The 12,219-nt window shown below is 36.5% G+C and overlaps 1 protein-coding gene across 1 annotated transcript; it reads right to left on the bottom strand.

Annotated features, from left to right (window-relative positions):
* Positions 1-565: 565 nt before the first annotated feature.
* Positions 566-9,119, bottom strand: LOC108366893 (regulator of G-protein signaling 7-like). The gene is made up of 7 exons (XM_017621381.1): positions 8,019-9,119; positions 4,093-4,340; positions 3,719-3,902; positions 3,382-3,662; positions 2,962-3,075; positions 1,676-1,801; positions 566-1,141 (listed from the first exon to the last, which is right to left on the bottom strand). Exons 1-7 carry the CDS (start codon positions 9,117-9,119, stop codon positions 814-816), a joined length of 2,382 nt encoding a protein of 793 aa, XP_017476870.1. The 3' UTR covers positions 566-813.
* Positions 9,120-12,219: the final 3,100 nt, after the last annotated feature.

Below are 12,219 nucleotides of genomic sequence, written 5' to 3' on the forward strand. Positions count from 1 at the left end.
AGGGCATTTTCAATACCTATTCGTTCTTGTTAACCAAAAGCTTTAATTTTTTTTTTAATTGTATCCTTCATTTGGTGCCCGCATTATTATTTTACATCGCACTGATTTTTTTTAAGCATTTTTTGACTGAATCATAATTTTGAAAATTGAAAGAAAGAGAAAAACTAAAAACGCAGTTTCACTATATCTGGCCAATTGTTTCGTGAGTACATATATATATTGATTGTTTCTTGTGTTTTGAAATGTTTTGATTTTTGCTGCACGGTGTAATTAGGTGTGGGGCTAATCTATTTTTTTCGTTATATCATAGCCACCTACATATAAACATATTTTTATATTCGTAAGTTTTTTTCATAAGCTTGTACAATTTCTCTAATTATATGTGTAATAACTATTCTTCTACATACTTTTTACATACAGTTATGCAAATGCCTGTGATAAGCTCTTACTTTCTTTTGGATACTTTAAATCCGCTTAAAATTAACAAAACTTGCAGTAGTTTAATTTGCAAAATTTTTGAATAAAATACATATTTCATTTTTCTCTCAGATATATGTATGTATAAAACAATTTGTAAAAAAGCTTTATAAAATACAAATAGAGTTTCAACCACATGCGGGTACACTTTTCAATTCCTCTTTTCCAACATCATTTCGTACATACTTATTAACAAAATATTATAAATAACAAGCGGCATGACGGTACATATTTATATTTAAAGTACTTATGTAAGTAATTCAACCATTTCATATTCCATGCTCATTCGCCTCTTCCTTACTTATTTTCAATATTTTTATTTACTCCCCCACCCCCCTAGCGCTTTACACCAAACAAATTTGGTATCGATTTGATTTTCTTGCGCGAACAATTCAAATAGTCCTTGTACATATCCGAGCGTAGATAACGTGAATATGAATCGCTCTTCATGAGATGGTAGACATGCGCAGCGGCCACATCGAAACACCAACGATTTGGCCCATTTGCGGCGTTGACTGCTTCGCGTGCCAATTCCACTGACTTGGAATCCACATTGACCGGACAGGGTGCATCGGGTGCGAGAAATTCTTGCCAAATTTTGTGTATTGCTTCTTTGATTTCAGATTGTGGTAGCGTTTTCATTTGTTGCACCGACTCCCAGAACCTTTTTGAATTGGAAATTGTAAGAAATTATTAAGCAGCAGTTGTATGATAGGTATGTATGTGGCGCATTCCAGCCCAATTCGGAGACCATTTCGCTTTTGCATATCCATTTTTTTTTCATAATTTTTCTGTTATAGATGAAACCCATTGGTATAGGGTTGTGGAATGAGTGACAGTTTTTTGAAAATGTTTTCGAAAAATCGGCTAGTTCGCGTGTTTTGGAAATCAAAATTTTATATTGAAAATTTGAAAATTTTTTAGAAATTTTTTTTCGATTTTATATTGCAAAAGGGTTTTGAAAATGAAAAATTTCAAAACAAAAATGATCCCCATCGGCCCGTTTTTCGTACAGTTATGACATTTAAAAAAGGAACTTTTTTAAAAAATCGATATCTCAAAAAGAGCTGGACAAAAAAAAAAATAAAAAAAAAACAGGAAGCCCTCTCTTTTGATACTATAACATAAAAAATTATGAAAAAAGTCGGAGGAAGCAAAGCCAAACTGGAATGCCCCATATTTATAAAGGATTTCTTACTTTAAGTTTTCGCCACTGTATTCTTTTTCGAGAAATTTAGTGAATTGTTCGCGTCCCACTGGATCGTTCAGTAGCTCACGTAAACTGAATCCCCAACGTTTGACGCGCCGTAGCGGAACGTCTTTTCTGTAAATAAGAGAAATTAGAAAAATTAGTGGGTGTAAAATTTTAATTATTTATTAAGACATAAATTGAGGTCTGTATCTTTTTTCATTAATAATTGAGATCTATTACCTTTATTCATTTTAATGATTTCGGTATTTATCATTCTTCCGGCAATAATGAAATTATATTGTTTTATTGAAATGCTTTAAATATCAAGTAGGCATTGATTTACAAAAAATTTCACAATAAGTTCCGCATACGTGAAAACTTTTTATTGGGACCACCAGTTTGAACGCTAAATCGCGGAGCCATCTCAACATAGCAGGATTTGATAATGAAGAACATTTTGAAGTTAATTCAGTGTCTTTTTTTTAATTAATACTAGGGTGTTCGATTATTCGATTTATGCCTAAACCACGAATTCGAGGAGAAGCTCGCCTAAAACCTAGAAAACCTTTAAGCGCCAAACACTCATTTGTTGGAATCAAGTATGATATACTCTTCATCCACAAACTGGAAAACGCCTTGAAAACTTCGAGAAACTTAAAAATTTTATTGAGGAATCAAGATTTTTATTAAATGAAAAAAAAAACGGTTTGTTCGATAAAAAAATCCACTTTACCTAGATTTCAAAAAACCGCCTATATGTAGATATCAAAAAAAAAACGGTGGAAACCGGTTTGGAAAAACCGAGTCAATCACCCTAAGTAAAACAAGCGCTGGCCACTTGTAGACCGCCGGCCTTTTTGATCCTCAGTATTGACAGTTTTCTTTTTGTTTATTTAATATTCAATAATTTTCTTTAATTTCAAACCAAAAAAATTTTTTTTTGAGTTTTTTGTGTATGTGTCTAGAGTTCTAGCCCATCAAATTTTAGTATATTTACATAGGTGGAAGTTTCAAGCTTCTAAAAATTGGCTTAATTTTGATAATTTTGGTGTTACGTGATGATTTGCATTAACTATAATAAATTTTGTATAAAGTTTGAAAATCAGATTTACATGGTTTTTGTTATAAAAAATGCTATATTTTTTATAAAAAATTAATGAATATTAAATAAAAAAGAGAAAAACTCTCGATACTGGCGATCAAAAGGGGGAGGCACTGTATTTGCAATGGTAATTTGCACTTCTAACAAAATTTTAATTCAATTACTTAATAATTTAGTGAAAAGTACTTACGAGTTACGTTCCGCATCCCACATTTCTGTGCTGTCTGTTTGCCAGGGATTGGGCAACTCTGGCAATGTAATAAAGTAATCAAATTCATTGTACTGCTCGTAGTAGGCAACCAGGCTGAAATGAAATGAAAAAATAAATTGTATACTCTTTTTTTAAAACGTCTTTATGGCATCTTTTTTGCCAATTACTGTTGTTATTTGTTGAAAATGCAAGGTAATTTTGTAGCGAAAATTAATTTTGTTAAATCAGAAATAATACAAATAATACATTTGGGAAAAAGCCAAAATTTTTGAAATTAAACAAAAAACTATGAAACACGTGAACTTAAGATTGGGTAGTAGATAACGGATCTCGTTCCATTGTGTGCTAGTCTTTTAAGCTGCTTTCCAAAAAAAGAAGGAAAAAACACACAGAACTTACGCCTCTGCCGCCTTCGACACCTTGATTGTGCGTCGCTCGAGTTTTTGTTTGCGTAGCGCAATTACGCGCGTCAATTGTTCGATAGGATTCTTTGCCACAGCACCGCCAGAGGTACCCGAACCATGACCGCCACGTCGATAGGCTTTCTTTATATCGATTTCTGTAGTATTCACACAGCCGGGCATTGGCCGGTGCACATCCCAAAAAGCGCGCTCCTGCGAATCTAATACCTTGCGCTCCAGTTTATCACGTTTTTTCGCAACTTTGCTTTGTGACTCCGCCTTGAAGAACAAATTTTTATTAGAAACGGCACAAAAGTTGCATATTTTATCCTAACCTGCATGAAGATAAATTCCCATTTGCGTGAGAACATTTTTTGCAATTTAGCCAAATTTTCCGCTTCATAATCAGCCAATTCCAGCCGAGTTTTATTCTGCATTGTACGCTTGCACAGATACACGGCATAATCGGTGTTTTCCGGCTCCCAGCAATTTGATGGCCAGAAGTAGGGCGTTTGAAATCTAAGTAAATTAAAAATAAAAGAAGAGCTTGACGTTAAGCTTAAACGTTTTTGCACAGCTGCTTGCTCTAAGCTTCTGTGCTTTTGCGCCATTGAAACCATTGAAGCCTAAATGTATACTTCAAACTAATGCATTCTGGTTTTGTTTTATTAGCTTTTCTTAGCGTACACAACTAGTCAACAGAACTCACCTATAAAACGTGCCATCATTTTTCACAGTCAACTGATGATCATCGATGGGAAAAATGTAACCATGCGAGGCAACCAAATGAGCAAAATGCAAGGCTTCTGTCACTTCTTCTACACCAAGATTCTTTAGTATCCAAGCGACTAGATCCGCACCAGTAAACACTGATGGCACTTTGCTCATAAACGCTTTAACTGTACGCACGGCCACTCCAGTTGACTCTGCTTGCATCTTATCGATGATTGCTTCCATCTGTGGAATTGGGGTAAGTTATAAATGAGTTTAGTAGTAACTTAAAATAATTTTTGTAATTCAAAACGGATATTTGGTTTCTTGTGATTAGTTTAGGGTGGATTAAGCAATAGTGGCTTGTTCAGCCCAAGTCCTTTATAGAACAGCTAACAAAGTTTTCGGCGACTGTTATGGTTTAGTGAGTTGTAAGCAAGGAAGGACATGCTATGCCACCCCGTTTCATTCCCAAACGACTTCACGTAATTGCAATTGCATATGTCAAAGTTTAATAAGAAATTGTGGAACCCTGAATAGCAAGTGTACGTGTTCGTATTTCAACAGAACTCTCTTAAAAATCCGAGAATTTTCATGACCCCATACATTCAAAGTTATGGCCATCCAGTGCTCCGGTTGTTATTCGTTTGAATGGCTATGAAGCGAAAACGATCAGATTAATAACACATATGGACGAGGAATATTCGATACGGGCGTGTAAACAATTCCGGCAGAGGTTTGAAGCTGTTATTACCGCTGAAGGCGATTTTATTGAATAAACATAATATAGCATTACTCCACTCTAAAGTACAATGAATTTACTAAGAAATATGTATACAAATTCCAGTTCTAGAGTCGGTAATTTCCTCAAATACCCTGTCTATGTATTTATTTATATATGTATGTTTCGTATTCCAACATTTCGATACAAAAAAAAAACTACGCGTCGTATGAGTAACATCAACGCCAACACGTAAATTATTGCATTGTTTCACATAACGAGGGTATTTTGGCGAAAACTCGTATCTCATAGAGCACTACTTTACAGGAACAATAAAAAACTCTATTAATAACAAAAAAATTATTTTTCATCAGCCCTAATGCTAATTCCATGTGAATAAATTATTCACATGATTTTACAAACAAAACCGAAACAAATTGGGAAAAATTATTTCTGTTTTACTTCATAATTTTTAGGAAAAATTGTTCACATGAAATTCCCGATAAGGCCGAGTATATCTTTGATCTGAGTATTAAAAATTTAGTATTTCATTTTCAGCATATAATATGATGAATCTTAATATTTTCAGGTGTATTTTGAATTAATTTAAAGGAATACGAATTTTATAGTGATTTCTGTTACGAGGTTTTTCAAAAATACCGTTAGTATGTATGTGCCCCAGAAAACGAAAATTTCTTAAAAGTAACGTGATTATTATATTTGCTTTATCTACATAGATATATAGACTTTTTACTTGAATACACTGTTCGACTAATCAACTTAAAATACAGCTTACAGGTTGTATGAGTACCTTGTAATTTATTTCTTTTTGAAAGAACCGAAAAACTACACCGGATAGAAGTTAAAAATTAAAAATCTAGCCATTTGGAACATACATATTCAGTTTTTGAAAACTAACAAGGCTAAGATAGCAAAAAGTCAGTCGTAAGACAAATTTTATATATTTTATATATTTTTTTTTATCTAAATTTTTTTCTTTTTTAATCTAATTTTTCCTATTTGTTTTTTAAAAAAACATATATTTATGTTCATATTTTTTAATTCATTTAAATACTTTTTTAATTAAACTTCTGTTTTATTAAATATTCTTTGGTTGTTATAACTTTTAAAATAATATATTTTAAATTTCATTTAATTTTAAGGAACTTTTTTTTTTCTTTTCTACATATTTTTTTTAGGTTTTCAGTTAAATTTTCTTTTATTTTTTGGATTTCACTGTGTAAAAAGAGTTTTTTTTTTAAGTTTAATGTATCTATTTTTAAAAATATATCTACTTTTTCATTAAATTTTTTATTCCTTTGTTAATTTCGTTTTCTTGTAATTTTTAGATTTTATTGTTTTAAAAAGAATTGCATTTTTTTCAAAGAGAAGAAATCTTCTTGATTACTGTTTTTTCTCTTTCTGATTTTATTTATTTTTGTTATTTTAAAAAGAAAAATATATTATATATATATATATAGTTTTTGATCGGTATATGATAAAACTTTTTTAACATTTGACTTGATTGAAAAACTCTATCTCAGAAGTTAGTTGAAGAACGCCCTATCTCAACTGAAAATATATTACAAATATGTTGAGATAGGGCATTTTCGAAATGGCTGCCGAGATAGGTCGATCTTCCAGTCAGCTGTCGAGCAAAAGCTGTTAGCGAACTTTTTTTTAACTTTCGTCCAAAATGTTCCCGTCCATTTTTAGAAATTTATTCTATTTAAAAAAAGTTGCAAAACAAACGCTCTTAGCGAATAGATATTCTGCCAAAATCTGCCATAAGATCCGCATTTTTTACTTTAGTCCTAAAACTGCCCCGCCATTTTTAGGGGTGTGTTGCCTTAAAACAATCTTCCCAGACAAATATTTTTTCCGATTAGGCAATCTACCGAAATGCGCAATAAAATGGACATTTTTGCAAAAACACGACTTTTGATACATATGGGCATTCCCATGGTGGCGCACGTGACAGTCGTACGATTTCAATGTGATACAAAAAAGGAATACCATTTGTTTTCTTTAACTTTTTTGGGCCATTGTATAGCACATAATTAGCTCTATATTTAACCGAAAAATGAAATCAATCGAACTGCTTGGTCCTGAAATATAAGCATTTAAAGAGAGTGTCGTTACGTGACAAAAAATGGAAGTTGATTTTTTCTTTTCTTACAAAATCGCAAAACTCTGCGAATTGTGCATGGCTATTTTCATGGAACTTATTTATTTATTTATGAGTTGGAGTCTAGTTGTTTTTAGAGTTTTTTGAATTAATGCAAATTGTTTCAATTCTCTTTTACAACCCCAAGTGTGAAACGTGACGTGACGTGGCGTCACGTGACATAAATTTCCATCGTTATATTTTTGTTAATATTGCTTTTAAATGAATTTTTAACGCAAATAAAACTTGTATTTTATGTAGAATATACTTTATATTTTGACTTCAGCGGCAATTCAGGGTCAGTTTATTAAAAATCTATGATTTATTATGTTTCAACTACATACGCCAAATTCGAACCAAATCGGACCATAAATACGGTTTTTCGAAATATCTCGACCTTGGCACTACCTAGGAAGACCATTTTATGCAAACATGATTCTACTTACATAGCCAGTATATACTTTAAAAAGCAGACAAATCGGCCCGTAAATACGTGAGATATACAACTTTTATTTTTTTTTGTCGTGGTGGACCTTCCGCTGGAAACACCCATATATTACCACATACTACATTTGATTTTGTAAACCATAATGGGTATTAATGAATATTATTTTTTTCGTTGCTCAGTAATACATACTCGCACAAAACATTTGGAATGCATCGAGCATTCCAATGCAATGTGAAGATCCCAGCCAGCAAAAAATCCGAAAATGGATCGTATACATGCTCTCAAATGTTCAGCTTGAACAAATAAAATACAATTATTGCTTTCAAATAACATCGTATCGTTTTCGAACGGTTTTGGGATACGTAAATTAAATGTACTTAGATATTTATTTTAGTTATAAAAAATCGGCTTGACTTTAAATAGAGTAGTAAACTGAAAAAATTATTAATTACTATTTGCACCGTACCAACCATGGAATGCTCCATATAAATATGTTTATAACACCATGTTATCTACTATCAACTTTCTTTAAATTTTTTTTGGTCTTATCTCTTCTTGTTTGCCACTCGACTTTGCACACTTGATTACCTTTTTGTACACTAGAATATTGGGCGCATCTTCATTGCGCCGCGTTAACGGCAGATTTGTTATTGCGGCTGTGGGGAAGGAAGGCTTCGCGCCATGCAGCTGATTGTGCGAGCTATCAGCACCACCAACACTACCACTCCCACTGCTAGTCCCGGCAGTCGACTTCTCATGCTGACTGTTTTGCTGATGGTTATGATGATTTTGACTGCCATTGCCATTGCCATTGCCAGTGGCACCACCTGCGGCAGCCGGCGCAGAGATGCTGGTTACACTGCTGGTGCTATTTGTACTGGACGTACAGGTGCTATTGCTTGTGATGTTGTCGCTAAAGTTCACCTTTGTTGTTGAGGTTGATGCTGCTGCTGCTGCTGCTACTGGCGACGTTGATTTTGAAGCGGCGGCGGTGGTTGTGACGACGGTGGTTGCATTTGTAGGCGTCCTAACTGCAGTTGTGGCCAGGGCCGGAGCTGAACCAGTGGCTGGCGCTGCTCGGGACGCTTGCGGTGACGATGTGTTGGTCGCTGTTGCAATGGTGGTATCGTTCGCAATAGCAGATTCATTTATTGTAGCATTGTCGCCATTGTTAGCGGCAGCGGACGCAGCAGATGTTTCGATGACAGCCGCAGTGATCGCTGCAGATTCTGTGGCACTTGCTGCTGCAGATATTTTTGGTGTTGCACCAGGTGTGGCAGGCGTTACAGCAGCAATCGGCGATGTTGGCGTTTTGGGCGTTGCTCCTTGCGAGGTGCTGGTTGATGTTGTGGTACTACTTGCAACCGCTTCCACACCATCAGCTGGCGTCACAACTGTTGAGGACTCATCTTCACTTGCAAATTCAATGGAAATTGTGACACTGGACAATTCCAGTGGCTTGACCGCTGCAACTGAGGTGGCTGTTGTTGTATTCGAACTTTTCGCTTCATCGCAAGTGTTGCCTGCACCGCTATTTGCATTGCCAGTGTCCGCAAGAACATCAACACTACGCTCATGATTGGCCATTTCCTCAGACTGAAGTGGATTGGTGGTAAGAGCAGCATTTTCGGCAGCAAATTTGGCCGTCATAACGATTGAGGTTTGCGTTTTGTCCATCTCTGAAGTCATCGTTACCATTTTTTCATTGATTGGGCGTATGTGTGTGTGTGTGTGTGTGTGTGTGTATGCGTGGAAATTCTCCTCCACAGGTGTGATGAAGGGGAACAGAAGCAGGGGTACAAGATATCAAAAATAATTTCAATTCCTTGCAGTCACTTTACAATAAAAAAAAATTCACTTCCGCCTTGGTTTTTGACAGTATTCGACAATTCAGTAGACCACTAAAAAAAAAGTGTACGCATCGATAACGATTACACGGCAAGTGACTTAAAAGGATATGCGCTGCAATGGGGCAACAGCAAATGCGAAGTCGTTAAAAAGGTCAGGCCGAACTTGCGATATCAAAGCCGTCGGCGTACATATTTAGTGCGTATACTATTTGTATATACATATGTACGTATGTAACAGTACACATAAATATTCAGTGCACACACTTAAAACATTTTCTTTTTGTATTTTTCGTGTTTGCCTACTTGTTGTTGTACAATAGAGCGACGGCGTTAGGGCGTACAAAAAATGTTGTACTCTCTTTGCCTTTGCTGCCTTTCGCGCTTCCCTACTTCACTTTTTGGCTTTCGCTCTTACGCACTCGTTGAAATTTCTACGAATCGAAAAAATTGCGATACAAATTTTCACTCCACTTCACCAGAATTGGGCTTCTATAAAATGTTTGCTAAATTCTTTTATTAACTTGTGCGATATTTTTACTCCTAATTTTATTTCAATTTAAATTTTTAAATTATTAACTGCTGAAAATGCTTTTTTTTGAAATTTAAAAGCCTTTGCATGCCACACACAATTTAGGAAATGTCACATTGCCACTCGAAGCTGCCTGACACTAGCGCTGGCGCTGGCACTGGCAATGGAACTGCCACTACTCGTCCACTCTCGTTTATTTACTCGCCTGTGCGTTGGCGCTCGTTTGCTGCCCTTGCGCTCGTGTAACTCATTCGTGGAAATTTCCGCAACATTTGTTATGGCCGATAAAGTTATTTTTGTTTCCTTTCGTGTTTCTTGCAACTGCCAATTTCACGGAGCGTGTCCTTTTCAAGTGCTTATACTTACATTTTTTATGCTCTTTACTTCTTCCCTGCTGCCGCTTTGCTTTTTGCTTGCCTTTTTTCATTTCCGTTTGCTCGTCATTTTTTTGACTCACAAGGAGCGCAATTTCCCTGTAACTTTGTACTCCTCTTACAGCGTGTGTTGCCACAGACTACAATCCTGTTGATGTATTTGACTCAAACAATTTGAATGATTAGTTCTACTTCCGCGCAGTATACATCTGCTTCTACAATTTTTTAACCATCGGTGAACACATAAATACTATTACCTCCGGCTTGCAGACTCTTACACTATTCATCCTCCGTAATCGTTATTGAAAAACTTTTTTGAATTGCAGGCACAGGATGACACAGAAAGGCGCGCGCAAAAAAAGGCGAAAAAGAAAAATATGGGGAAGAAAGACCCTTAAACATAGCATTCGTGCCATTCGCCGTCCAAACACTTGCACGTCTTTTTTCGTATGCACTGACCAGCCAGATCTGCTGACGCATTAGTCCTCAATGAATCTACGGTGACAATCCTGTATCAGCTTACCACAGAAATCCAAAGTGCGCTAGAATCTGGAGATGTTGTTCTCTGTGCCTTCCTCAAACTAGAAGGAGCTTTCGATAACACCTCACGTGAGGCGATATGTCAGGCATTGAAGGAAAAATCGGTACAAACACCTATTCGCAGATGGATAGAGGAGGAAAATTCGAGAACACCCTCTGTTATATAATCCAGAATGCCCTAAAAATAACAAAGAAACGGTGTGTGGATAAGGGTCTTAAAATTAACCCAACGAAAACAGCAATTATTCCATTCACAAGAGGAAGAACCCTACCGGAAATGACAACTTAGCTCCCAATGACACAGTGGCATCACGCTCGACGCTAACCTCTCATGGAGCCGTAAAAGCGCTAATGATATGCAAAATGTCTTGCAGGAAAATCTTGGGGTTGTAGTTCCCGGATTCTCAGATGGATGTAAATGTGATAGTGAAGCCCATGATAACCTATGGGGCGGTGGTTTGGGGGAACGAGGCACTCACTCACAAAACTACAACAACTTGCATGTGTGTGCATCACAGGCACAACGTGCATCCCATTATTGGTACACAGGCGGCTCAAAAATTTTTGGGCCCAAAAGAGTCTCAGTTCCTATGGGCAGACTGCATAGTATATTTCAAGCGGAGGTTCGCGCCATTAGTCTGTGCAGAGATAAATCTTCAGCGAAAGTATCGTGATGTAAATATTTTAATATTAATAAACAGTCAGGCCGCGCTCAAAATCCGCAATGGTTCTTAAGCGCGTCGAGCCGTCGTGCTAAACGCCTTAGCTGCAATCAATAATGTCTACCTCGTCTGGGTGCCGGGCCATAAGGGCATAAAAAGTACACACAAAACAACACAAATAGGTCCCGAGCTCTTCTTTGCGGTAGGACCATACAACATCAGAGAAGAGCTTAAGAGAGAGCCGCTAGGCTGCGACAGCCAAATAAGCTACTGGGAGGATACAATTGGGAAATATACGATAACAAACTAAGAGTTCGAACAGGTATCTTATCAGGTCATTGCAGATTAAGAAGTCACACACATAAACTCGGGATCTGGTCCAGCAATGTATGCCGGCAGCTGAGACTTCCGAGCATCTACTTCTCGAATGCGACGCCGTGGCTGGAAGACGGCAGAAGCACCTTGGGTCGTTATGCCCGCTGCCGACCCACATACACTCGATGTCACTAAATAATCTTTTGAACTTCCTACGGAAACTAGGACTGAGCGAGGTGTTTGGAAGGAGAAAGAGGGCACAATAGATCCACTGATCGCAGTGCATACCTCAACCAATATCTATCTATCTGGTCCACAATGCCTCTATTATACTTACCATCGCGAATGTTTGCATCATTTCTATACGTTTTACGTAAGTTTTCTTATTCATTGCTACTCACCGCACTAGTTTCACATTCACATAGCATCTTTTTACATGCGCAAAGAGCCACACGAGCCTCCTTCATCGTTTTCTCAATTTTAGTTTCTGTGAAAGTTTGGTTTTCAGGTTCGGTTCCG

Source organism: Rhagoletis zephyria, unplaced genomic scaffold (assembly GCF_001687245.7).
Source record: "Rhagoletis zephyria isolate East Lansing unplaced genomic scaffold, Rhagoletis_zephyria_1.1 Rzeph_scaffold_02434, whole genome shotgun sequence".
Taxonomy (NCBI): Eukaryota; Metazoa; Arthropoda; class Insecta; order Diptera; family Tephritidae; genus Rhagoletis; species Rhagoletis zephyria.

Coding starts and splice junctions, on each gene's coding strand:
- LOC108366893 (XM_017621381.1), bottom strand. CDS start 9,119: ATGACTTCAGAGATGGACAAAACGCAAACCTCAATCGTTATGACGGCC. Junction 3,903..4,092: donor AATGATGGCACGTTTTATAG/GTGAGTTCTGTT, acceptor TAATTTACTTAG/ATTTCAAACGCCCTACTTCT. Junction 1,802..2,961: donor TGGGATGCGGAACGTAACTC/GTAAGTACTTTT, acceptor TCTTATTTACAG/AAAAGACGTTCCGCTACGGC.